This window comes from Gallinula chloropus, assembly GCF_964237585.1.
Source record: "Gallinula chloropus genome assembly, chromosome: 6".
NCBI lineage: Eukaryota > Metazoa > Chordata > Aves > Gruiformes > Rallidae > Gallinula > Gallinula chloropus.
This window is the reverse complement of record NC_140091.1, coordinates 25,349,265-25,376,552: the sequence shown is the minus strand read 5'-3', so window position 1 is coordinate 25,376,552 and position 27,288 is coordinate 25,349,265. Positions and strand designations below refer to the sequence as shown.

Here is a 27,288-nt window from a genome sequence, read left to right as displayed (position 1 = left end):
GCAGGGTTGTTATTTATTTTTTTTTTCTGGATGGTGTAAAGTTACAAACCATGAAGGGAAGATTGTACTGCTGCATGTACAAAACCAGAATGATGTTTAGTGATTGCAAAATCATTCCCTTATTTGCTCAAAGTACTCTGTAAACTGAATAGCAGATAGAAGTCACTGAGCCCTGAAACTTGGGTCTTTCACTGGCATTAAATTAATCCACCATTTCCTGTTAAACCAAACAGCTTTGTCTATACCTCTTCCTAAAATACTGTGTGGTGACTTTTAACAGGAATATGATGAGGAATGGGCTAAAAAAATCCAGAGTGAGAAATTTCGATGGCACAACTCTCAGTGGCTGGAGATGGTGGAGAGCCGGCAGATGGATGACAGTGAACAGTATCTGTATGGTGACGATCCTATCGAGCCCTACATCCACGAAGGGGATATTCTGGAGAGACCTGACCTCTACTACAATGCAGGTAAGGGGGGATGTGTTAGTATTCAGGGCTGGGATTGCTACCTCTGTGTTTGGAACAGGAGCTGGGGCTGTAGAGAGAATCCCCAGACTCAAACCAGTGGGACAATTCCCCTTTTGTGTCACTGGAGCAACACTGATGTGTGCTAGTCAGGGATGGGCTTGTCCTTGTTAGGATGTTAATGATGGATGGAGTATTGTATGCCTATAATCCTAAGAAGTGGTATGGATCTTCTCAAAGATGAGTAGACCTGTCTCAGAGAGCTAACAGACCATGGCAGCGGATTTGAATAAAGGTGGCCCACCTTTGTCCTTCACATCTCTTTCTTGTGTCTGTTATTTGTTCACTTTACAATTACAAACATTTTCTTATCCCTCTTAAATTCATAGCTGTGGGATTTGATACTGAATTTTGTTCTGCCTTGTGTGTTAGCTCTGTGATGGAATTTTTTTTGCAGATCTTGGTAAAGACTTCAGTTGGGCCACATCAAACTTCTGGGTTCCTTAGAGCCATTCATTCTGTGACTTTCAGCTAATCTGTTTGTCTGATTTTTGCTGTCATATATCTAGGGAAGCACGTGAATCTCTTCTGTAAATACTTTTTTAGTTCCTAACTTTTGTTACTCAACAATTTGAGGAAGTTGGCTAAAAAAAAAAACAAAATTATTCTTAAGAAGAGTGGTGTTCATTTAATCCTGATGCATTTTCTGAAGGAAAAAGACATTCCTTATAATTTTGCTTAACGCTAGTAGTGGTGCATAATGACACAGTTCTGGGACATCTCAAGTGGAATCTGCACTGTGTCTTTCCTGCCATAAAGATTTCGTCGTTACTAAGAAAATAGAGGTTGCCATGCTGGATTAAGACACTGAAGTTTCTAGTCCAATATTGCCAGCTGTTTCAGAGGAAGGTTTAAAAAACTCAGCAGGAGACAATCAAGAAATAATTTGCCCACTGGATAAATGTCTTCATAACTTTTCATAACTAGGAGTTGGCTTGTGCTCTCAAACCTGTGGTTTTATATCCTTTTCAAACTCCTGAATAACTGTGTGCACATGGATTATTTTTTTTTAATTGCTGGGTTTGAGTCTGTGGGTTTTTATATTTTCCACTTAAGTGTCCAGTCCTTTGCTGTGAAGCATGAGTCACAATTCTATGACTCTGGATGAATTTGCAGGAATAGTAATAAGAAAAACAAACCCACTAAACCCCATAAGCTTTACTTGTAGCTGCTGTGAGAAAATACTTGTGCAAGATCTCAGCGTTTCAAAAATTATTCTGAAAGGATAGCAGAACTGAAGGGTTCTTCTACTTTTGATTGTGTGTATCAGCCACAGTGACTTACCTTTTTAGTGGTATGGTTTTCCCTTTTGAATCCTGTAGCTTTATCTCGCTCTACTCGACCTATAAGGTTAGCAGTGTGAGCCATGTGTTATACTGTACCGGGGTCTCTTGTTACATCAAGTCTCCTTCGGGCTTCTTAACTGAAAGACATGCCAGCATGTCTCTGGTAGTCTCTCCTTTACAGGTCTTAATAATAAACCTTTCCTTATTTCATAGGGCCATTTCTTTTTGCAGTAGTGTGAGATAGAGATGGAGTGGCACCAGTAACACTGAATTTCCTGGCTCTTAAGCATTTGTTACAGGCTTAATGTTATTTGAACAAAGATTTTTATGTTGGAATTGATACTTGACCAGGAAGGAGAGGCAGATTTCCAATGATATGTTCTGCAGATGTTTGAAAAGTGCTTTTGTTTTTAAAGGTATAAGAGTAGGTGATTATATTAAAAATACAGATTCAGTTCTTGGATTCCTTCTGATGAGTGCCAGTAATGGTGTGCTTCTGCAGTCTGCTTGATTTATACTTTTGAGATGTGGCCAGAGGGGACATAATATTCTTTTGAAAAGGCTACGAGTACAACAGTACCAATTGGAGAAAACATTTGGGTTTCAGAAGGACAAAGTGTCATTTAGTCAGAAAATAACAAAAATACAATTCTTTGTGGACTCAGAAATGAAGGGTTTATATTTTGGCTTGATAATTTTAGAAATGGCCTGTGCTGGTGGGTGATGCTCAGTACAAGTCGTGTGTTTGTGTGTCCAACCCCAGCCATGCTAGTTCTGGAGCTCACTGACGTCGAGTTCCTTACAGCAGTGACACACCAGCATTCCTCTTGGGCAGTAATTGAAACCTGCATGGAAAACCTGGTAGAACCTCTGAAGTTACCTTCATGAGCTCAGTGTCTCTCTTGCTCTGAAAGTACATGACCCTAATTTATGTTGAAATGTACATAACAACAGATGTCCTTTCACTGTGTAATCATATTATATAGAGCTGATGCTATCCATGTGCTTTCATTTTCCTATAAATTCGTGAGTCATAACTGAGTGTTATGGTTTGAATGTTAGCACTCGTGATTGAAGACACTTTAAGTAGTGGTAGCTCTAGCCTCAGAGTTAAAATGTAGTGCTTGCTTTATTAATAGAAATATAGATGTTATTTTTAAGTCTCTCTGCTTTCAAATAAATTTTTTAACCAAACCCAACTGTTTAAAATACATAGTCATATAAACTGACTGGTTCTGGTTTGAAGTGTTGCAGGTATAAATGTGTGGATGTTCCCCCTTGTTTCTCTTCTGTGAAAGATGCAGAATAGGTGGTGAGATAGGAGACCTTGGCACAGGTGTTAATAACAGCCACTTCAACTTCCCTTCCTGTTCTTTGGTCACTTTCCATCCGTCTCATATCATGGAGCACTCATAGCTGAACATGCTGAAAGACAGTAATATCGATCTGTGCCAGATTCTTTGCTTGTCAAGTACTACTCTTTCACATGCTGTATGCACATGTATGTGATTAGAATCTTGCCGTGGACAGATATTTTACGCTGCTAAAATGTAGTCTGCTCATGGCTAGCACTTTTCCCTTACAATCTGTTGCATTGTATTCAGTCACTTTCCCATGAGGTATTATCTTCTAAATGAATCTCTGTAGCACCTCATCAAATGTCTGCTAGAAATCTAGATGTGTCAATTCTATTCCTTTTATCATTTGTCACTATATTATCTTCAAAAAACATCAGGTAAATTCATAAAGCACCAGGAGATCTGTTTGAGTGCCTGAGTCGTCATCTCTAAGCCCTTGTGTCTGTAAGTAACTTTCCACTGTTTCCTGCACAGGCAGTTTTAGTAGTTTTGAAACCACAGAGGTTAAGCTAAGTGGCCTGTGACTCCTTGGATCTTATCTCTCCTTCTTTAAAGTGGAACGGTATTTGTAACTTCCTAGTCATTAGGAATCTCTCTCCTCTGTTTAACTCTGAAAGTATCAGTCTGAGGGTACCTCTTCTGCCCTGTTTTTTACTGGGATGCTTTCTGTGCTGCAGTTATCTTTTTCATACAGTAACAAAGACAAACTGATGTAGGGTCTGTTCTAATTTTATCTGACCAGAGCCTAATATTAATATACAAGTACAAGCCGTGGCTTTAATTTTAATGCTTAAATGTATTTTGTGAATGGGAACAGGAAAGAGTTAAGCTGGGGTCTCCTTCAACCAGGATGAGTTCACTGACTTTACTTTGAAGATACTCTGGATTTACACTGATGTAACAGAGGGAAAATATTAGTCCCTGATTTACTTCTCTTCCTTATAAAACAAGCAGAGACTGCGTGGCCTTTAAGGAATTCTGCCGGCTTTACAAACGTCTGCATCTTCGTACGCCAGTGTTTTAATGTATAGGAAGCAGAACAGAACTGTAGCCTATGCTCTTGAGAGGCTATCGTGTGAGAAGACCCCTCTGTTTCAGATATAGCTAGAAGACATTCAAATATGGGGGAGGTGAAAGAAATAGGTTTGAAGCGGCTTTCCTGGTTTTCTTAGCCAGTTGTAAGAGATAGAGTGGTGACGGGCAGAGCCTCAGCTACTAAGACCTTTGCTGCTTTTTTGCTTCTGCCCCAGATTAATGTTTGACCCTTCTCATTACTTTTTGTCTGAGCTCACTTTCATGATGGGGCAGACAGGGTGGGTCTTTATAGAACCTTTACAGGCCTGAGGAAGAAGGGGAGTAAGAAAATCTTTTTTCAGTACACCTTCTTCTGAGGGCAGTAGGCTTTCCCACTAAGGTGTTTTGGTAACTGAAGTTGTTGGTAATTGAAGAAATATTGCAAGTTGCTAACAAATTCCTAAGACAAGCCAGCACAGGTTATGTTGCCCACTTGCCCTGAAGTCCTGTTCCTTCATACAGTCACTGTATCGTTCTTGGTTTTGCAGATGGCCTAATAGCCCCCGATGGAGCGGTGAGTCCAGATTTCTTCGGTGATTACCATCTTCAGAATGGAGACCTCGTTGGGCAGCATCCCTTCTCTAGCAGGTAAACTGCTTGTAAAGAATGCACATAATCTAACAACGGCTGTTCAGGTATCTGTGTTGCCCTTCATTCATGGTGTTCAGCAGGTTTTGCCCTCGTGGTCGTGGCAATGGTTTACACCGAAAAAGCAGTTCTAGTCTGTCTTCTGAAATACGTGTTTCTTTTAACATAATAAAAGCTTTCAATCATCATTTTAGCTTTGGAAAAGCTGTAGAATAGGAAGTAAAACTAGAACGCACAACTAACTCCCTGTTATTACAATTACACAAAAACTATTCAGATGTTGTCTGGAAAATATGTGGAGAGAGGCTCGAGGTGCTGATTACCTGTAATGCTTTTGTTTGCAGTATTCTTAAGCTGTTAAAAATCAGTTTCTCAGCTGCCAAAATTATTTCTGTGGGTTTTGGGTTTGGGTTGGTTTTGTTTGTTTCTTCCTACTAATTCAAGTCTCGCCATGGTGTTCTCAGATTACTGATGGCACTTACTCTGAAAACTTGCTAGAAGAGCAAAAGCTGTTGGCCTGACTTTCAGGAGATTATTCCCTGAATTCCTCCTCTGCTCAATGACCTCTCCTTCTCTGAATGTCAGCAGGCTGTTCCAGTTTGAATTTCTGAGTAGACTTCTCCCATGAGTTCAAAATAGAAAAGACTCATTTCAAATAATTAAATCATATATCCTGTAGTGTTTAGGAAATCTCTTTCATAGAGCATGAATTATGTACACTCATTAGCAGGAAGTATTTCAAACACTTTAGAGTCACGGTACAGAATTCACTTTAACAGGATGCTACCTGGACATGCCCAGCCCTCTGGGTGAAGTTGTTTCTTTCTGAAGGAAGAATGCTATTTTCCCCACTTAAAACCTGATTCACCATTAGTAAAATATGAGTAATCCATGGTATGTACAGCTGAAGCGAAAAAGACTTAGGTTGGCTTCTTGTAATTGTTTAAAGGGCGATGGATGGTTACACGTATTTATTCTACCCTTTGATGCACCAGCAAGCTGAATGTTCAGTGAGGGTGAAATGGTAGTAACGTTTTTAAAGAACAAATTAAAATAACTGGAATGCTCACATCAGGAAAAACAGTAGGTCTTAGGAGATGGGTCCCCTTGAAAAAACAAAGTGTTTGTATTCAGAAAGGATCAAGTTCAAACTGGCGCGGGACTCTTTGCTTGCAGCTTGTGCTTGGGAAGGGGGTCATCTCCAATGCTCAGCGTTTGTTTCTGAGCACGTAGGTGATAGAGAAGCTGAGGGAAGTATGAGCCATGTGCTGATCTCGGAGTCTTACTATGTGACTTACCATTTTCAACTTTAAAATAGGCACACTGCCCAGGAGATGACAGATTCTCCATTAACCAGAACATTGTATGGGGATGTGATCCCAACATTCTTCATGCCCCCTTGGGGGTGTGGGGGAAAGGTGTGTAGGGTGAAGCTTGCTGACTCCTTTGTTTCCAAATAAACTTAGGTATAACCCTAGTCAAGTCACTCTTGTTTTGCTGGGAAGTTGGGGGGAAAAAAAACTTCAGTGGCTTTGGGTAAAAGCTACTGTAGATCACTCAACATCAAATTTCACTCCTTTATCAGGGAGCTATGTTAGTAAACTGTGTTTTAATCGGATTGTATTCCAACTGAGTAGTAAAATGCATCTGGTGTATACATAGCTATGTTAAGTATTTGTTGAATTTCCTTTTAATGTTTCAAGACATTTTGGAGGCTCACCTCAAGAAAGAAAACAGACAAAAACTGCAGTTTGGCTAATGACAAGCTTGGTAATTGCCTATTGTTGATAGCCTCTGTAAATATTCAGATTTCTCATTAGAATTCTATTTTCTAGGAAGGCTATTTTTTTTTTTATATGAGTGCTCCATGGATTTATCTGCTGTCCAGACACGCAGTCTAATTGGAAACAGCATGAACTGCTGCAAATGTTCTGTCCTATTTGTAAGAGAGCAGGACTGAATTGTTTGATAGAATAGATACTGGCAGTCGAACGGCGAATCCTAGTTTTCAGATGTGTGTCATTATCGTTTTGAACTTCTTGGCGCCAGGAGCCAGGATTTCCTGATGCTTAGAGCTAATGTAAAATGCATTAGTGCTCCGAGGCATGAGCCATGGAATTGCCAGTCCCATGAGTTTGGAGAGTCAGACCCCTCCCTTTCCCCAAATTTGAATTGGTGTTGGAAGGTAAAACCATACGTGCTAGAGAGCCTAATTAAAAATAATAGCAGCAAGTCAAGGCTCTTTTTATACGTTCTGTAGTGTACATTTCAGCCGTACCAAAACATAATTCTAGGGTATTTTTATGCTTACAGTTTAAAGCTAACAAGAACCTTATGTCAAGGATTTATTTTTAACCAGTTCCAGCTTTTAATAAATCAAGGGGTTTTTTTGTTATAAAAATGGTTCATTTTTCTATTCTTAATATTTAAATATATTTTTCAGACTTTTTTTTTCAAAGAAAGCTGAGTTATGATTTGCAGGGGCAGCTAGCAAGTCAGTTAATAGTAACATCTTTTGTGAGTTCAAAGAGAGATGGCCTAATAATTAGTAGATGCATAGTTTTACTCTTTTCAGTTGTTGAACTTTTTGTACTTGTTACACCTTTATTTGTTGTGTCTGCATCTTCTGGTCTTGGCCCTTTATATTAGGCTTTTGTAATTCTGTAACAGAAACAGTTGATTGCTAAGCAGTGGGTGAGTTCTGAAGGAGTCTTTTCCATCATTTAAGACCACCCTGTGAAATTTGAGGTAGGTGATAACCATGAGCTGACTTCTTGCCTCTCAACTTTGAATAATCTAATGATTTCTTCTCCTGCATTCCTGTGAGGAAGACTTAGGATACGTTGCCTCCTTAATTTCTCTGAGGTTATTTCCTATCCCTGCAACATGCTCAGACTGGATTGGGACTCTCTGTTGCCTCTGGAAGAGTCTAGCAAGTTGACCAGAAAGACACATCTACACATCTTTTTAGTGCCTGCATGTCCCTGAGAAGCTGAGCTAGTGTTGAACTGGTGTTGATGTCCGCAGTGCATTACCAGGGCTTAAGTGTTTTCTGATCACCAACCTCACTTTTTTTGGAGCCAAAGAAATGGGCCTATGAGGAGAGGTTTTCAAGGAGTGCAGTAAAAGTCAAGCAGTATTTAATAGTATTTTTGTCCTCTTTTTGAAGTCAAGAGTAAAACAGGAGTTTAAAAAAAAATTAAGGTATTTATAGGCACCTGTGCTCACTGGGTTAGCATGTAGGGTTTTTTTTTCCCCTATAATTTTTTAAGAGAAGTAATAGTTCTAGCCATAAGGACATCTATAGATCTGGTGAACTAGGTGGAGTACCTTAGGGGCTGCGTTTTTCAAAGACATCACCTTCCTTTCACAGGGTTTCTTGTACTTTCCTTTAAAACCTGGAGTACTGACTACTGGCAAGAGTTGAGAATGCTGCATGATCCATTCCTGCATCATCAAGTATAGAACAACTGTGAAGGGAATTGTAAAAGTATCTGGCCCTAAATTCAGTTTGTAGACTTGCTTGTACTCTTGCTCTTCTGGATGCTTCCTGAAGCAGGCAAGGGTAATTGTTGTTTCTGGTACTTAGAAAGGTAGTAGAGAAGCACAAGTGAAGACCTGGAAAGTTTTGTGAGTTGGCTTGGGTTTTGGTTTTGCTGTTTTTTTCCTGATGCTGCCACACTCACTGTAGGGACCGAAGACTTTGTTAGAAATATAAATGCTTGCTTTCTGGTGATCTAGCTTGTGTGTTTTGCAGCTTTAGTTTACAGCTCTTATTTCTCAGCTATTTCGTAGTGGAGTTGTACTATTGTGTATGATGTTTATAAACAGAATCATTTCAGAATATAATGCAGACAGAAGCAGTGATAACATACATAAACAGCGTCTCACCTTTTCCTCAAAGGTTTGGAGCAGAATGTGAGCAGATCGTAAGGTATGTTTTCCATTCAGAGAAAATACATGGCTGAGGAGGCTGTTTTGACAGCTTGCATCCAGGTTTTTTTTCACTGGCTAGAAAAAGACTTTTCTGATTAGATTACCAGCTTTGAATCATCTCACTGTCTTTCAGAAGCAGATGGGCATTAGGCATAGACTTGAAATTTTCATCTGTTATTAAAATCTATATTTGAGATTCCTGGTTCTGATAACTCTTAATAGAGAGTGAAAGTTTTATGATTGTAGCAAACAAAAAAAAATCCCTCACCTTTGGATAATGTGATGACAGCTTACTGTCTGAGCTGCAAGGGATAAAGACCAGCTGAAAGCCATCTTCAAAAATCTGTGGTCATTTATCAAATTTTAATCACCTTCTAGAGACTAATTATTTAAGACACCGACATAATAATGATGGCTAAATATCTTATAATAGAGATATCCACAGTGTTTTTCTTACCCTTCAGGAAGAGACCACTTTTTAAGCTTTCCCAGCTATAACCAGATCATGGTACAAACTTTTAAGTACAAAAGCCAATTTTTAGGTGGGTTTTTTTTATATATCTTCATCAGAGTTCCCAAATCCTCTCTGTCTGCAGCTTTAGAAAGATTAATAGTTAGGAATGCTGGAGCTAGCCCAAACGTTTTTCTTCCCAAGGAAGCTTTTGCCAGTACAGAATCCTTTAACCTCGTTACAAAATGTAGCAGAGCTGCTATTGCACAATCTTCGTGTTCACCAAGACAAGGCCATTCTGTGTGTGTGCTGCCCCCAGTGTGGGCACTCGCAGCTCCCCTCAACAGAGATCCGATTGAAGCCTCTTCCCAGGAAGCACTGAGGTTTGGCATGTCAAACAAAACCAGTTTTATGGGGTGACTGTCTGTCTCTGTCCTTGGTGGAACATCTTTCCTCTTGCCTGGATTTACAGCCTCAAACTGTAGCTGCGTTTCTTCCTTCTGCCATGGCAGGTCAGTGCGGTATTTTGTGAGCTGAGTATATGAAGCCAGGACCTTGCAGGCTGCTCTGCGTTGACTTCAGTTAAGCTGTGTCTGCTGCTGGCAAGTATAGGGATGTGTAACCGAGCCGTTGTGTCCTGAGTTGACAGAAACTGCAGTGATGTGGGCTTTGGTGTCTTAATGCATAGCCACAGGCCCTGCTGGGAGCACAGGGAAGACTTGTTATGGTGACTTAGCTCGTCGTGTAGTACCTGCATGAGCTAAAAGTCCACATAGAATGGCAAGAGTAGTCATACCCACAGGCTTCTTCCCTTGGGTGTCTGATGAAAATCAGATGTGAATTTTTGTGGGGGGAGGACTTAGGTCCAAAGCCTTCCATTCCTGATGACTCCTGCAATGTGATACAAACTCCTGGTCATGAATCCCAGCTGCACAGCTCCTGGTCAGGTTCATTAGGTGCTGGCAAATGCTCACTTTGCAAATGCTTAGCTAATTGTTTTAAAATAATTGTACCTGTAACTTCTATCCTACAGCAGCCTTTCTATAGCACTCTTCTGTATAGATTCTCATCTTCCATTAGATTTCCTAATGCAGCCACATATTTTAATTCTCAAGCATTTAAGTTGGGATTTCACCTCTTCCTTGCTTTAGTCTCTAAACCCTATGGGACATATTGCTGATAAAAAAAACCATCTTCCTAAGGAAAGGACTGAAGGGGTCGGTGACCCTGCTGTGGATTATTTCTCATCCATGTTGTGATTTTGGTGATGTGCCTGGCTTATTTAGAAGTATGAAAACTCCCTTCCCAGCCTGACAGCAGTGAAGTGCCGTCTCGCAGATGATCTCTGAAGGTGGAAAAACGAATACATTCGCAGACAGTAAAAGTGAGCTGCCTCAGGCAGCCCTTTACAGCCATCAGTGGCAGAAGAGTTGTTTCTAAGCTGATCTTGAGACAAATGTGGTTCCTGTGGGGTTTGTGCTACAGCAGGACTGAGAGTATCCTCATCTCTTACCCATCATTTGAATAGATGATGCTTTACTGTCTTGGAGGTGGACTTACAGTGAGTGTAAAAATCTTTTCATTAACAGGAAGAAAAGCAAATAGAGTGTAACTTATTATTATCAAATGATACTGCTTTCAAGCACTTCACCACAGTGATATTTCTTACAGTTCTGCACATTACTTTTTCCATATTTAAACTTCATTTTAAAAATAAAACCAAAAAACCTGGGTTTGCCTTTGCACTGTGTTCAGCAGAGCTGTACCCAGCTTCTGCCATTTGGACACTATTTAATTTGCATTTCCCAAGAGAATTGAATTAGATTTTATTAGTAAATTGGGCCTATAACCTTGTAGGCAGCTTTTATTAGTTTATCACACATCAGTATTAGCAAATTGTAAATCCCACTGAAACAAATTTGAAAAGGCCTTAAAGAGAAGCCCCAAACCAATGAAGTTTCTGGAGACAAATAAGGGGGTGGTTTTGGTTTTGGAGTTTTTTTAATCCCACAAAAACGTTGTTAGTGGTAGCAGAGTCACATCTTTTTTTTTTGTTTTTCTTTTTTTTTTTTTAACATCTTCTGTTGTCCTAAGTGCCTCCATGTTTGGTTTTAAAGAAGTTAGGCTGAATACAGTCAGGGGGGTTTCACTTAAGTTTCTATCATGGCTCCATGTGGTAAAGCCCACTCCCCACATAGGCAGTGCAGCATTTAAGGACTGTTGGTGGGAAACAGGCAGGTGAGTTTCTCGTTGTCCATCGCTGGCTCTTCAGGTGGTATGTGGAATTATGGTCTTGCATCTAAAAGCTAGTGATAAGGAAGATGGAACTGATGTGTTTTGGAGGGTTTTGATCAGAGTCTGGGATAAGCTTATTGAAAGGCTTCCTTTGATTTCTTCAGATCCTGGGTCATGGTCTAAGTGCAAAGTCACGGTATAGTTGTCTTCCTTCAGTACTTAAACGTGGGAGTGATGCTTCCAGAACATGGAGCTTCATCACTGAGAGCTTGCAATTCTTCCTGTCTAGTTTATAGTAATCTGTTTCTTCACCAGTATTAAACTAGTGTAGTCTCTTTCCTTTCCCCAGGTTTGTTTTTTTAGGCAGTGGTCATATTCCCTGCTAGCTGGTATTTTATTAACTTTTTCATACTGTCTTCCCAAAACCCCATTTATAGAAATCACATACTGCAACCCAATCCTATTTTCATCTGGTTTAGGTGTCACTAGGATGTATTTGAACTCTGCTGCTGTGATATGGACAGTTATTGCAGCATTTTTGAAGACCAGGAGCCTGATTATTCAAGGGGAAGAAAACTTTTCTCTATAACCTGTATTCCTGACAGAGATGTTCCCAGGGTTTGGAGACATGTGTGTCCTGCCCCAGTAAAGCATTCAGGCCTGGCATTGCCTGTACTCTGGGACTATCCACATGAGGATGATATTCTTCATATCCAGTGTTCTACATGCAGCCACTTTTTTTTTTATATGCTTGGGTTCTTACTCTGGTCATAGACTGTATCATGGGAAGCTTCCAGGCAGCTTTCCTTGTACATGCAGATGATGTCCATGGTGCAACACACAGTCCTTGCCCTAAAGAGCTGATAGTCCAGACGAGCAGGGAATGAACCAAAGGCAAGGAGAAGTTACTCACCCAAAGGGAGGACCAGAGCCTGGAGTAGAGCAGTGTTCTCCTGACTGCTCTCACCGTGCCCCAGTGACCAGACCACACCACCTCTCCAAGGTGTGTGGTCTGTAATCATGAAGGATCATGTTGCACTTGTTTCATTTACTGTAAGAGCTGTTTAATTGCTCTGCACAATTACACTAGTATGCTAAGAGACGAAATGGCTTGCTTGGGAATATTTTAAAGGGGAAGGTTTTTTTTCAGCAAGTTGCAGATGCCGTTTGGAAAGAGAGTTAGCATTGAGCTTTTAATGCACCTCAGCTCCTTTGGAATATGGGATACTTGGGCCTCTTTTGCTTGCAGTCACTTCTTTTACATTTTTAGTCGCTTTTTATTTTACTATATTCCACCTGCAGTTGGCCTCATTTAACCGACAGGGTTTAGGAGGCTATTAAGAATTTTAAAAGAATACCAAAATGCTGTAGCCAGTTAGCTTGAGTCCTTTGGAATGTCTTACCAAAACGTCCCCCAAACCTGAGTCCATCTCTTCTGAAATGTAATGTTAATTAATTCCCACGTTCTGTCTGCTGCTCGTAGTCCCTCCAGATGTGCTACTAGGAATAGACTGGCTCCCTGGTTACAAGCCATCTGGGCTCTGTAAACTGATTTGCACTTATATTAAACAATAAGTGAACAGAATGCGGAAGAGTTATTAAAGCAAATGTACATTGCTTATAAATCTCCAAGTAAAATATTAAAACGCAGTAAACGGGAATGGAATGTGCAAATGAAGACCTGCTTGTTTTTAATGAGTTTAGCTGTGACCTTCTCCATTTCAACCAAAAGAAAAGAATTTTATTTTTCTCTTTAAAAAAAAAAAAAAAAGAAAGAAAGAAACTATAAAACTGCTTACAGAAGTATCTGAGACAAAAACAAGGAAATATAATGTTCTAAACTTGACTGGTCCAAACCACTCAAGCTGCTGTGACAGCTCATAAAACTGAGAGTAGTTTTTAACTGGACTCTGTTTTACATTGCCAGAGTGAATTTTCCTTGCAGGAAGTAGCCAGAAGGTTTATTTAGTTTCCAGACTGCTGCTTTGATCTTTCCATTCTGTCACTTCTCAGGTTACATAGCCCTTTTTCACTGCAGTAAATCTGCAACAGTTAATGAGAATAAAATTTCCTCCTTCTCACTGATCGCATGCTGTTAAATGCCAAACCACAGCCAGCAGCGTATTTGCAGAATTCAGCTGCACTGTACAAAAACAGCACAATCAGTTTAATCTTGTTGGTTTTGTAATTCATTTTATTGAGCTTTCCTTTTTCAACTGACCTATTTTATCAAGACAAGTGGTTGCAAGGCCAGACCTGGAAGAAAGATTTAAAACTGCAATAAAGTGAAGGGTGTTTTGTATGCTATGTCTAAGCATGCTCACAAGATTCAAAATTAAACTTACCGTGAGTAGTTTTTAAAAGTCCTGTATATCAGTGGGGTATTTCTTATGGTTATTATCTGAACTGAACATGTGCTGCAAACAAGTCTCTAGTAAAAAAATTAATGTAACATATCAAGTTAATTTCTTTGCCAAATACTTAAAATTGGGTTGATTCTAAAATTTGACTCTTTGAATCTGTATTTATCAGCCTCAGCCAGTCATGTATGATAAGTGAACCACCTTTTTCTCTTCCATCTGGAAAATTAGGACATTTTTTGCTTAACCATGAGATTTAAAAAAAAAAAATAAAAATTGAGAGTTTATTTGCCTTCTGGGTTTTGAGCTCTTTATGCTACAGGTTGGTTTTGTTGGTTTGGGTTTTTTTCCAAGGCTCCCTGCCCAACCTTTGGCCTGGAAACATTTTATTTTTTGTTCATTTAATTAAAATTGAAATTTTGCATGATAATGCTCTGAGGTGCAGATCTTAGAGAACATGTTCCACATCTGTATTTTTATCTGGCTCATTCCCTAATACAGCCAGTGTTAACCCAAAGAAAGCAAGCAGTAAGAGACACTGAGATTTACTTCTTCCTTGGCTTATGCTAAAATCACCACTGGTTTGGGATAGATTTTGACAAGATTTCACTAGGGCCCTGTCTTGAATAGACAAAAGTGGCTGAAACCTGGACAGTCATCTATGGTGGTAAAAAACATTTAAAGTTTATTCACCAGCAATAATGCTCCGACTGCGTTTGCTGTGCGTGCTCTAGTGAGCACTGCAAATCCCCTAGTAATGTTAACTTTCAGAAGAGACTTTGAAAGCTTTTATTGGCTGCAGCTGTAAGTCAGAGCAGATCAGGTTTTATTTTTTACTCTCCCTCCTCTCCTCCAGCGTCTGGATTATCATCCCCGTGAGTCGCCTGGCTCTTGGTGCTGAGCCCTGGAGACAGCGGGACTTCTCCCTGGTAACCTGCCGGCAGGGCTTGTCTGGGTACTGGTGCACAGGAGGGAACTTCTTTCCCATTTGTATGGAAGCACAGATGCTGTCCAAGTGGCAGTGCTTGGGCTTGAGGAGCTCACGTAAATATATAAAGGAATAGTTCTCTAGCTAAGAGCCCTGCGATGCAGGGCACGGAAACTGCATTTCTGCCTCAGTAGCTCACCTCACAGTACGTTTTCACAGCGTCTCTGCTCTCTGACCCAGCACAGGAAGCAAGAAACATTTCCTGTCTGGAAATAGGAAGGCCAGTGGAAGATGTGGGCCAGATCCTGAGCTGATCTAATCAGTGACACTGGTCAACTCTATGAAGTTGCTGCTTCAGGATCTTCCTCTGCTCAGGCTGTTGCCTAAAACTCCAGTATCCCACGTAACACTGACATTACTGGAGCTCAGTAAAAGATGCTCTGAAACCTTCCCAAGCCAGATGTATTGCTAGTTTCAGATTAAGGCAATATGCTCATCAAGTTATGGGGTTGACAGAAATGCTTTGGACTGTGCAAGGGGAGAGGGGGAGGAAAGGACATCTTGCTTTTTGTTGCCTGTTCCTCAGGGCTCTTGTATTTGTTTCAGTTCTTAATTAATTTTTAAGAAATGGATGTATCTAATCAGTGGGTTTGGCCAGTTTTTGAGCCAACATCACAGGAGCTGTTTCTGTCAGGCTTGTAATGGAAAGTCAGAACTGTGAGTGTCTGTTCCAGCTCTTGCTGTGCACTTGACCTTTTAACAAACCCTGTACAGAATAGCTGAGAACCTCCCTGTCCATCTGGCAGAGCTCTCAGCCTGGCCCAGGGGATGCTGGAACAGTTATCACCATGCCTGTCAAAGGATCAGGATGGCCACATGAAGCAACTTGAGTTCTTGAGTCACTACCTTGTGCCCTGGCTGTGTTCTGGATTGTTTTTTCTAGTGGATCAGAAACATTCTTCCCCCACTCCCTTTTTGAGGGCTGTTATGGAATAAGCAAAAGTCTTTTCTGTCTCCATCAGCCTAATTTGAGTCTTCTCATTACTGCAGTTTGTCACTTGCTGTCTTTAATCTCTCGGGTGTTTTTTGCTTTCAATGCTCCAGTGGGAAACTGAGGTCATGGAGGAAAGGAGCAGCTTGTCTGGCATCACACAGCAGGTAACTGACAGAGCAAGAAACTGAGCCCAAGTCCCAGGCTGCTTTCACAGAGCTGGGATGGCAAACTCTGCAGCTTTCAAGTGCGGCTTTTATTGAATTTGGCTAAGCACAGCCATTTGTTTGGAGTTCAGGGCTTTCTTGCTAGTCAGTTGGGAATTTTTTTTAATTTTTTTTTTTAAATATCGCCTCCCCAGCAGTGAATTTTGGCGTGCTTGTTGCTTGGTGTGTAGCTGGAGCCCGACAGAGAAGTCTCAGCGCTCATTTCTCCTCCATTGTCAGACTTGCATTTGTTTATAATTAAATGGTAGAAACAGCAGTATTGTGCTCAGATACAACTGGGCACCAAGTCCAGAAGCAACTGGAAACTTTAAGTCATTAAGTGCACTGAAGAAGGCTGGATCTTGTGGAAGGAGAGGCATGATCACATCATGATGCACAAGGGAGCTAAAGTATAACTGCAGGGGTTCGTTCTGACGCGCTCTCTTTTGAGCAGATACCATGTTACCATTTAAGAAGCATCACTGTTCAGTGCCAGTGTAGAGATAGGCTTGGTATTGGATGCAGTGTGGCAGGGACTGCGACTGCATAAAACTTCCCTCCCACTTGAGATTAGGGGATAGAAAGCATAGGGGGGGGAAAAAAGCTTCACAGATGGGGGAGAAAACGTTGGGGCCACAAGAGGCTGAATTTAAGAGACTTGTGGTTTATAGTTTAACGTCATTACCAGTAGTAGGAGAATCTACAGTTACAGGACATTATATAAAGAAACGTTGTGTTTTCGAAGGCTTGTTGTGTTTTCGAAGGTTTTTCGAAACAGTTGTACACTGTTTCTCCATAACCCATGGTTTGGGCTTTTACTCTGAAGGACAAAAAATTTATGGTCAGTGTAGCAAAACCAGAGGTAGCTGGCACGGAGGAGTAAATAGGATCATCATCTCGGTCACCAGAGTCTAAGTAAGGGAAAAAGCAACCAGCCCTGTGCCCCTTGGTGATGCTGTCCACTCTTTCGCGACTGGCGTTATGAAATGGGAACCCACCCAGTGTTCAGCTGACCACGAGCATCCACAGACAGCCCCAAGAGTCGGTGAGCTTCGCAGGCTTTGAGCCTCAGTTAAAGTGTGGTGGTTAGCTGGTACCTGCAAAGGATTAGCTAAACATTACCTACCTGAAGATAATTTTAGAAGCTGGAGGTCTATTTCTTTTAAGGAATTCAAAACCCCTTTGCCCCTCCTGCGCTCAGATGTGCACTGCACTTCAATCCTCCCAATGGGTCGAGGCCTTTCTGTGCCTGGGGCTGTGGGGAGGACGCCTGGGGCTGGGGTAGCTGCAACTTTCGTTCACCAGTTTCCTCATGGGGCTGTCAGGATGGGCATGAACAGGGCAGCATGTCAGTGTTGCATCAACACTTTAAAAAAAACAACCAGAAAACTCACTGTGGGGGGAGAAGGGAAAACACAGTCCTTGCTGCTGGTGAGCTCCTGTGACTCTCGGTGACAGGTACTGCAAACAACAAACCGCATCTCCGTTGTACAGGCTATAGCACTGTGCTTGTGTCAGACACTGGTGTGTCACTTCTGTGGCTGAGGTACCTCCTGAGGGGAAAAATACAGCCTTCCCTCCTCACCTGAGCGTAATGGGATTGTCCGTCAACCGCAGGAACTTGACACGGCAGCAGAGGTTACGGCAGCAGGGGATTAATGCCACCCCAGTGGACAAGGCAGTAGAGGGTGGTAACTGCAGCGTGTGTTATCAGCGGTGCTGCCACACGCGAGTAGACTTGCAGAAGGGAAGCATCAGGATTTCAAGGATGCACTGCACAAAACTCTGCATGCCAGCCTTGGGGAGGTGGGGGATGTTTTGGGAATGAAGACTGTGGTATGCGGAGTATAAAGGGAGAAGGTACAGTGGAGACAGAGGGGGCTGCTATGAACTGTATTTATGTCGGGCTTCTGATGGGTACTCAGAAACCTTCTGGTGCCAACCCCATTCTCTGATATGCAGGAGGGGTTTTAGAAGGCTGTTGGTGTGAGCAGCGGCAGTAAGAAGAGGTGCCACATGTGAAACAGGGCTGCATATGTGTATGCCTCCAAAGAACCCTCCCTGGCAGCTCACTTCAGCGTGTGGAGAACTTTGGCTGTGATCCTTTTGTTAGGATTTGGTAGGGTTGCTAGTAAGTTGAGAGCTCTGAGTAGTGTTTTCTTGGGCTTGCCAGGGTCAGAAGACCTAGTGAATTATAGATTTATGTATATTTTTTAATGAAATAGATTTGATTTATAATAAAATTATAAAACTTGTATCCCCAGTGAATAGTTGAGAGCCTCTCAGACATGAGACTGGTGTATAAGCATTGTTGATGCAGAGTAAGGAGGGAGGATTGACAGGGTTTTAGAACAGGTTTAGGATGAAATGTAGCTGAAATCATGGCACTGGTGGGAGCACCCTACATTTAGCCTGGAGCCCACTTTCAGTGGGCAGTGGTTTCAGGGTGCTTTAACTTTGGGTTACCAGCCATGAAAGTGACAGGCTGAAAGGAATGACACTTTGGCCCTGAAGTGCTGTTTCACCCTCTGAGGTGAAGACTTCTCCTGGGCCGCCTTTACCTGCACTGGTACTACTCTGGCCATCTCGCTTCACGCCTCTCGGGTGAGCGTTCAGGCCCGGTTCCCAAGCAGTGTTTCTTGCTGGGATTGCTCCAAGATTGTGCAGTGACCCAGGACTTGCCTTTCTGGGGCCTTGCTTATGCCAAAGGAATTAGTACCTGTTGGAGAGCAACTTGTCAGCACCCACACAACTAACAGTGTGAACGCCAGTGTGGACAGGCTCAGGTGTCTATCGCGTCAGGAAGACTTAAGCAAGCTGCCTTGCTCCATGCTCAGTCTGCACCCAGGTGCTAATTTCCCTGGGTCCCACTAAGCTCAAGAGCCTCTCTCCCTGCACCACACACTCAGGAGCAGCAGAGATACCTGAACAGGAATCCCACACGAGGGTGGGTGGTGGAGTGCTCCCTGTGGGAGCCTGACAGGTCTCCCAGGCATTACCACAAAACCTGGAGCCTCTGAGCACAGGGGGCAGTTAAGGGAAGTATTTTGTGGGCACAGTGGGATGCTGGCTGGCATTTCCTGCCCTGGGGCAGGGGGATGACGGTTGGTCTTTACACTTGAAATTCTGTCAGGACACCTAGGATCCTAGATGAGCATATTAATTTGGATGTTATGAATCAAAGTACCAATAAGCAGAGCTGTTAAGAAATCTCTCCTCACTCATGCACATCAGGAACGTTTTCTTCTTCGGCATGTGTTCCTCAGTTCCCCGGCAGTACGAGCAAATTGGAAAGTTCAGCTGTCATTTGGGGAAGGTCATAGATCACACTAGCAGCCTGAGTAATCCAAGAGGTTTTAAGTATCATAGCATTTAGTTTAAAGTGAAATTTGCTCTGACAGGGGCTGGCAGACCAATAGGAAAAAGAAATATTTGTGCTTGGAGAAGTGCATGTGTAGAGACCACGAGTATAACTGATGGCTGGAAGTGATTTCAGTCTAAAAAAAACAAATCATTAAGAGAGTGCATAGGGGTAAAATACACAGTTCATATTTTAAAGGGTCTCAAAATGAACCAGCAACTGAGGTTAGCAGTACATAGTAATTAGCTGTGCTGTTCGCTGTTTAACTCCATCAGCTCCAAAGCGCGGTGGTAATCTGCAGGAGAAACCAGTTGTGCTTTGATGGCGTGGTTGGTTACCCAGCACCCATCTCCACATGCACACTGAGGGAGAGAAGTGCCTTAAGTAACCTGCAGATTGAGGCAGAGCAAGGGCCATCCAAGGGGTCTGTTGTGGTGTCAGGTGATCTGTGCTGCAGGGATCACATGTGCTTCTGCTAGGTGCACTGCTGAACAGGGCTGACTAACGGGGAGAAAAGATACTGATTTTGGGGGTGAGTGGTGTCACCTCGATGGCATAATTATGTGTCCCTAACGGTGGGAATACGGGCTGATGCTGGCTCTGCTGAGCACCGAGTTTCCCTGTCGATGCTGTATAAATAATTATGGCCAACAACCCATTTTTCTCAGGAGTGGGTTTTGAAGTTGATCGCTGGTATGAATCTGAGAACACATGGTACAAATCATCATCTCGGGCCAGTCGTTACCCAACAAGTGTTTACAGCCAAAAAGCTACCACCAGTCCTGGCCCTGCCCTTCTGCTGTTCTTGGCACAAGCGGTAGAGATTCATCAGGACGTGGCTTCTGAACCCCTGTCTCCACCTCGGCAGGTCCTGCTTGCAGAGTCGTTGCCCTTGACCTGCCAGTAAGCCAGACTTCGGTCTACCGACCCGCGTTTGCTGTGCTGCTGCCCTGCCCCTCGGTTACCTCCTGGCTCCGGCAGCTTCTCCCTCAGCTGAGGGGACACGTTTCAGGCTGCAGGCTGCCCGTGCACACAGTGCACAGGCAAAGCTGGTACACTTCAGCAGGGCTAACGGGTATGAATGAAGCCAACTTCTTTTTGAAGCATGGACAAGACCTCATTTACTTACGAGAAATATTTAGATAGCAGAGAGTAGTGACTGGAGCGAGGTGTTTTAATGGGATTTTTCTGAGCCTTTCCTTTTTATTTCTTTTTTTAAACTGTCTAAAGCAGTTATCAGCTGATCCATCTCTTCCAGTTTTCTTCAGGACACTAACATATGTCTAAGCTATTTGGAAATAACCGATACCCCTCAAAGTTTAAACTCGAGGGATCTTTACCTAATTACTTACACATTTATAAAAAAAAAATTAAAAAATTATTTGCTGAGCATGTGATTGAAACCATATTTTCCCCGCTTGCGTTATCAATTTAAATACATTTAAAAGTTTTTCTTCGAGTAAGGATTCCCAACCTGGAAGGAGCCGGGAAAGCTCTGCCCACAGTGATGGATACCCATCGCCACCTCCTGGCTCAGTGTCGTCATTGCACCTCGCCTCCCACAAACCCAACGGTACTTCACTTCGGTACAATGTTAGTCACCCAAAGAAGCCCTTGACACTGCGGCGCGAAGAGAAGCCACTGGGAAGCAGGAGGCACCAGCCTCTCTCCCTGCATCCAGGGCTCGCAGCCTGCTGTGCGTACCCCTTACTCACTTGCCTACACCATCTTTCCAGGAGTCAGTGGAAACTGTACCATATGAGAGAGAAAAGCAACGTGCCTGCAACTAATGGTACAGTCAGGGGCAAAATACAGAATTTAAAAAAAAAATAAACACAGGAGAGCATTTTCTGAGAAAATATCTTTTAATTAGATATCAAAGATGCTTCAGGGATCTTTGGAAGACAGCCATGGGATTCCTGAGTTTAAAGGTAGTCTTAAAGGGCCCTGCTCCTCCGCAGTGTAACGTGTGCTGTCACTGGGACCTGGCAGTCACGCAGCAAAGCTGGACTCTGCACTTCAGCTCCCACTGCGTCACCTTTTAGTGCATCATTGACCCCCAGAGTGACAGCACTGAAGGAGCCCTCTAACAGAGCGGGCCTTGTTCTACAGTAGCATTCAGCTGGTTTGCTGAACTGCCAAACAAATTGGGCAGCTTCATGTTAGGTCCTCCAGGGCTTGTTTGGAAGAGCTTTAGGGCTGGTACTCAGAAATCTGTCCCTGTCTGTCCCTGTGAGGGTCTAATTCCTTTGTGTGCTGCGAGCCAGGAACACTGGTAGATGCAGAGACCATCCTCTGACGAATGGGAGTGAAGGGTTTGGTGTTTCTGGAGATGAGAGTGTGGTACAGGCAAAGTAACAGGACTGCTTTTCATCCCTCCTTTCAGGGGTCTTGAAGCTTTGAGCCAGCTCATGAGAGAGCTGCTGTTTGTCAGGTACCAGAGAGGGGCCTGAAGAAGGTGCCTCAGAAACTCACCAGCTCAATTTGTAACAGGCTTGAAAATGAGTAATAGGACTTTGGAGCGGGCACAGGAAGGAGTCGGCGGCCAGAGGAAGGGTGTTCATGTAGGTTTGCTCCACTGCAGGGTATGCCATGGCTGCTCTGCCTGCCTTGCTGTGCAGGCTGATCGGCCATAAGGTTGGACCGGTGGCTCTGTGCACGAAGGGTGAGGCAGGGCACTGCCAGCACAAACACGGACCGGCAGGTGTGGGGAGAGTGAAGCGCTTTCAGGACGCTGCATCTCTCAAGCTGCATCCACATGAAACAGAATGGTTTTCTCGGCAGGTTGGCTTGGTGACTGTCCCCCCTCCCTCTGAGGACAAATCTCAGCCTCAGACCTTCCACCTTTACCCAATGGTGAGAACATCCCATGAGCAAAGTAGCTCCCTGAGAAACCAGGCACCAAGGCCCCTTTCCTAGGACGTCGCTGAGGCACGATCTGAGGACAAGTCTCTTAGCAAGGACCAAGCGATGGATGTGGTTCCCTGTCACTTCAGCTGAGCCCTTTCAATCCAACCGATTCAGCTGTGCCAGCGTTTTGCTGTGCCAGGGCCTGGGGCCCACCCATTGTACATCTGGATGGGTCGTTCTTTCCCAGCCTTGGCGGTTGCATAACCCGTGTTCCATATGTATAATTGGCAGTAATGAGGTTCAGCTTTTCCCCACTCCAAAAGCACTTCGGTTCTTTGTGTTTTGACAGTGTTCAGAGGGGAAGTTCAGCTCCTTTCAATGGATCTTTAGTCAGACAATAAATCAGGCTCCTTTTCCATTCGTCCTTCTACTGAAGTGGAAGTTAAGAAGTGACATAACTATGACTAGGCAGTAATCCAGTGTGTTGGGCAATGTTCGTTTTTCCCCTACCTCCTGCATGAGAGTTACTGTCGAGCATGAAATATGTGCCACTTTTCCCTACACAGGGCTTGCGCCTCACTATCTAATTCCTTGTGGGGACTTTTTAGGTGTAAAATGTGCTGTTCTGTATGAAAACCAGATTATCCTGTCCTGCTGGTCCACAGCCTTTCAGTGTATGATGAATTCTTTCTGCCCTTTGGCTGTCAATTACATGTCACATCAGAATCCCCATCCTTTCCTGAATGGTGTTGATGTGGCAGATACTCTCACTTTCTCATTTCTTCCCAGGGGCATCAGAAATGCCTTGAAGGAAGGAAATCAGATTGTTCAGGTGTGTTGTGCAGCACAAGGTTACCGGTGGGCTTTGCAAGAGACACATTCTTTCCAGAAGGACACACTGACTTTAATGTACAGATAGAGATAGAGAAGCACTTTGCCAGTAACTCCGTTAAAGGCTAGGAGAGCCTTTCCTCCATAGGAGTTGTGTTGATTTCTCCACAGCATGTCTGCCCACCGAGGGAGGAGGAGATCCGAGCAGTGCTGGCTAGAAGACGGCTTGCAGAGCTGCCGTATCAAATTATCTCTGGGGCAGAAAGAGTTGGAGACCCCAGCACTGCTGCACCTTCCCCACCCTACAAAAACCCACAGTTTCTCTCTTTTGTTTTCTTTTTTTATAGCATTGGCGTTGATGGATTTGGTCAATCCCCAGGGGTTCCTGGCCGCCCAGCCACCGCGTACGGATACCGCCCGGACGATCCCTACTACTACAGCTACGGAGCGCGATAAACCCGCCTGCTCTGCGGTCCGGGGTGCTGCCACCTGCCCTGGAGGAATGAGCGTGTGCGTGGCCGGCAGTCGATCTGTCCCTTGGTAATGCATGACTGTACCATGACGGGTCCATTGTTACCTAACCTTTGGCGTGTGTAGCTCCAGATAAACCTTTCTGGGTCCGGTGTTGTAGTGGCAGTGTTTGTTCTTTGGTTGCTCTTTGTTATCCTTTCTGTACAGTATTTGCTCTGGGACTCGAAAGCAGGAACCGGGAGGCTGCTGGACAGGAAAGCGCAGCATTCTGTATATTAAGCTACTAATTTAATTTCTATTAAATATAAAAACCTGTGTGGTCAGCAGTGGTGAACGTGTTTCTAACCAATGTTTCGTTTGTTTTATGAGGCATTTAAGAAGAATGCTTCACGTGAAGCGTGTTTAACATGGACTGCTTCCCTCTCACACTTGGGTAATGGGAACACCCGTAAACCCCAGCATCTCCTGGCCGTGCCTTGACACGTAGTTACCGAAGTCTGGTCCTGGCTCTGAAGACTTTAATTGTGGAAAGATGGCACCAGTTCACTCCCCTGGAGCTTCAAACGTTTACAGCCTAGTTTAAATGCTTAAAAACGCTCAAAATTAGAACCTAGGCTACAAAAGAATACCTTTACCATAGAGCTTAAATAGAGAGCTGTGGGCAGAGAGGGGAGTGCCACATCCTGAGGAATAGTGAGAGTAAAACCCCTCTGTAACTTGGTTCAGAATCCAGATGCTGAGCCTTCCCCCCGACTTCCCCATCCAAAAATCCCAGTGCATCCTGCCTTGCGTGTTCACGGGGTGTAAGCTGGATCTATGCATGGATCACTGACTGAGCCAGAACAGCAGGTCAAAGTTTAAGCAGAGTCACCTTCACCTTTTTTTGTGTAGTGGCCCTTGATTTGCAGAATTGTTCCTCTTCTCCCTTCTCCCTCAGCTCTGGCTTAGCAAATGGACTTGCATCAGGGGCTGATAGTAGGAAATCAGAAGTCCTGAATTAAACTTCTGGCTTTCCAGCATCGCACCCTTCTAGATTCCTCCCATCAGCCTGAGCCTACACTTCAGCTGCCCAACAGTTGTGCCATGGTTGGTCAGAAGCTTTCAGGTATTTCTGTAGCTATGGCTGAGAGAGAAATGACCCAAACCCACATTCAGGCACAGGCTTTTCTTTTGAGACTGGCGCTCACTCCTCAGGCTTTCCCCAAAAATCCATGTGAAGTTATTTAAAGCGGTTCCCCTTCTCACGGAACGTGTTTTAGGGGAGGGGGGGAAAAAGAATTCATCATGAAATGGGTCCTTGGAGTATATGCAAACTATCAATGAAACTGGAGGAGCCTTTAATTGGAAGCTTCAGGTTAACGAGGAACTGCAGTCGAGCCTCAGTTGAGCGGGTGGGTGTCTGTAATTGCAATACAGTTGTGACCACGCTGAGAATAAATGGCACTGGAAAAAAAATCCCTGGCTGCATTTTTAGTATTCAAAGTTAGGAGTTTTATGGGAAAAGAATAAAAGATCAAGTATTTGTAGCTTTGCCTGGCAGCAGCTAAGAGAAGAACATCATTTATCTGCAAGCAGAGCTTGGTAAAAATTACTCAGCACTTAGTAGCCCGAGGACAGAGCCTGCTAGTCGAGATGAAAACCAGCTGTGCCGCTGCACTCCGAGGCGGAGCGCGCCTGATTTTCCCTTTAATTACAGTTCCTGAGCCAGAGAGGGGAAAAGAGATACGAGCACATCGACTTTTCAGTCTGTATCATGTTTCCCAGGGGTGTCAGGGGGAGACTGGTGAGTCTGACCCGTGGGGTAACTCCCTAATGACTGTATTTATGACTTCAGTCCTCGAGTGCTGTCCCAGCACAGAACAGGGTGAGAAGGAATCTGCTTCCTTTTAGCAATGTCTGCAACTCCTGTCCTTTCCTCCATTTCCTGGTTTCTCTCCCCGACTTTGTAGAGCCCCTCTGCTCTTTCCCTACAGCAGGAATCCCCAACCATCCTGGGAACTTCCTCCTTCCCAGTCTGCTGCTGATTAATTAATGAGTTTGGTTTGGCAGGTGCCTTAGATATAATTAAGCTGTGAAGGCAGCAGTGCAGTGCAATGAGCAGAGGTCCGTTAGCTGTTCTTCAGGCTGCCTGCAGGTGAGGGGCATCTTTTCAGCACACAATCTGCTTAATGCAGCAGCTGAAGATCTCGCTCTATGTTATTTTACTAGGGGCTTACTAAGGCAGCGAAAAGCAGAAGCAAGCAGACACCCTCAGCCTTGAGAGCTTAGGAAGGACCCGATGCAAAGCCTTTCAAACATTGGGGTGCTGTCTGCTAACAGCTTAATGTGTGCATTTCGTCCTGAAGTGAGACCACCACAAATCTGTTTAATACACTCTGGATAAAGTGAAATGGGAACAAGATGTATCTTCCTTTGGGATAAGCAGGACAAGCTCTATTTAGGTGTGAGATTTCAAGCCCCTCTGGCAGGTTCTTTACTGGAATTCCTGTAACATACCACCGGTAAGCTCAGACGTCCGCTCCTCATGGGAGAAGGCTGAGAATAGCTACAGCCTTCAGTTCTCCCATCACCATCCTCAAGAGAAACATGGGACAGTGAAGCTGATTCACTGCTGCAACTTCTGTCACAGCCATCAGCCCTACACATTGTTGTAACCTGCTCTTTATTTTCTTTGTGAGGTCCCAGAGAGCACTCTGAGGCAAGAGGAGAGAGAGGCACTGGCGCTGCCCCGCCAGTGCGGGTAGTGGAAGCCAGCACCACGTCACGAGTAGCTCACAGGTGTAAGATGATGTTTGCAACCAGTCAGCCCAGACACATGCTTCGGTGGGAACAACAGAGTTGGTCTGTTGGGGTCTCTGCTTCCTCAAGAGAGAAATCTGCTTCTGCTTCTGAAGAAATTGAGTGCTTGAAAAACACCCTTAGGAGCAAAGAGCTGCTGTAACGTAGTTGTAACTAACGGGACCGTGTAGCAGGAGGTGGCTGGGAAGAAAAGTGATCATCAGCCTGAAGATGGAGCCTCATGCTGTGAGTAGAAATCAGAGGTGGTTATTAAGAAGCTGTTCTCTTTACCTGCAGTTGTTCTGGTCATCCACTCTTCCACCTTTCCCCTCCTGCAGACACACACACACACACAGAGATGCCCCACAAGGGCTCAGGCCCTTGAGTAAACTGGGGCGAGGAACAGCCAGTTCCCACCTCTGCACTTTGGGGACAGGGCCTTTTGGTGTGACTGTTTGTCCTGTCTGGGCCAAATACTTTGGAACTTCCCTCCCTACCTTTGAAAGAGAGGTGGCACATCTGAACTTGGCTTTAGTTTCTGTTCCTGTGGGCGCGATGGCAGCCCACAATACGTGGTGTACTGTGCATCGCATACTAGGCAGGACCCGTTCTCCTTCCCTGCACCCTCTTTGCCCATCAGTTGGACCCCAACTCTTCCCCTTTGTGAACCCCCGTGCCAGCTGCCAGGCTTCCCAGTGTGCTGGCACGGAATAAATCCTTCCTCTGTGCTTGCCCGAACAGGTGAGCTCAGCCAAAGGGAGTTTGGGTGAGGATCAGAGCGGCTCCTGTTCCCTGCAGCTTTGTCGTGCAGAAGGGACCGGGGGGGGGGGGGGGGGGCAAAGGAGGCTCCATCCAGCAGGCGAAACGGGGGGAGTGGAGCGACTGAGGAGAGCCTGAGCCTCCCCGCGCAGGACGCGGGGCGTGCTGCCGGCCTCCCAGCGCTCGGTCCGACGCGACGGAGCAAAGCGCATCCCGAGGCGCCGGCGCGGCGCTGGAGTAACACCGGCGAGGACCGAGCGGCGTGTGGGAAGCCCGGACCTCCCAGCGCACCGCGGCC

The 27,288-nt window shown here is 44.2% G+C and overlaps 1 protein-coding gene across 2 annotated transcripts in view; it reads left to right on the top strand.

Moving 5' to 3' along the window:
• The window catches only part of KIFAP3 (kinesin associated protein 3), a gene marked incomplete at its 5' end in the record, with an annotated part of 70,512 nt that extends 46,740 nt beyond the window's left edge, over positions 1–23,772 (top strand). For both annotated transcript variants that reach the window (XM_084265813.1, XM_084265814.1), the window contains 3 exons: positions 281–470; positions 4,734–4,833; positions 23,330–23,772. In XM_084265813.1, coding sequence (XP_084121939.1) covers positions 281–470; positions 4,734–4,833; positions 23,330–23,438 — 399 coding nt within the window. In that variant the 3' untranslated portion in view covers positions 23,439–23,772. The remainder of the gene's footprint in view (positions 1–280; positions 471–4,733; positions 4,834–23,329) is intronic.
• Positions 23,773–27,288: the final 3,516 nt, after the last annotated feature.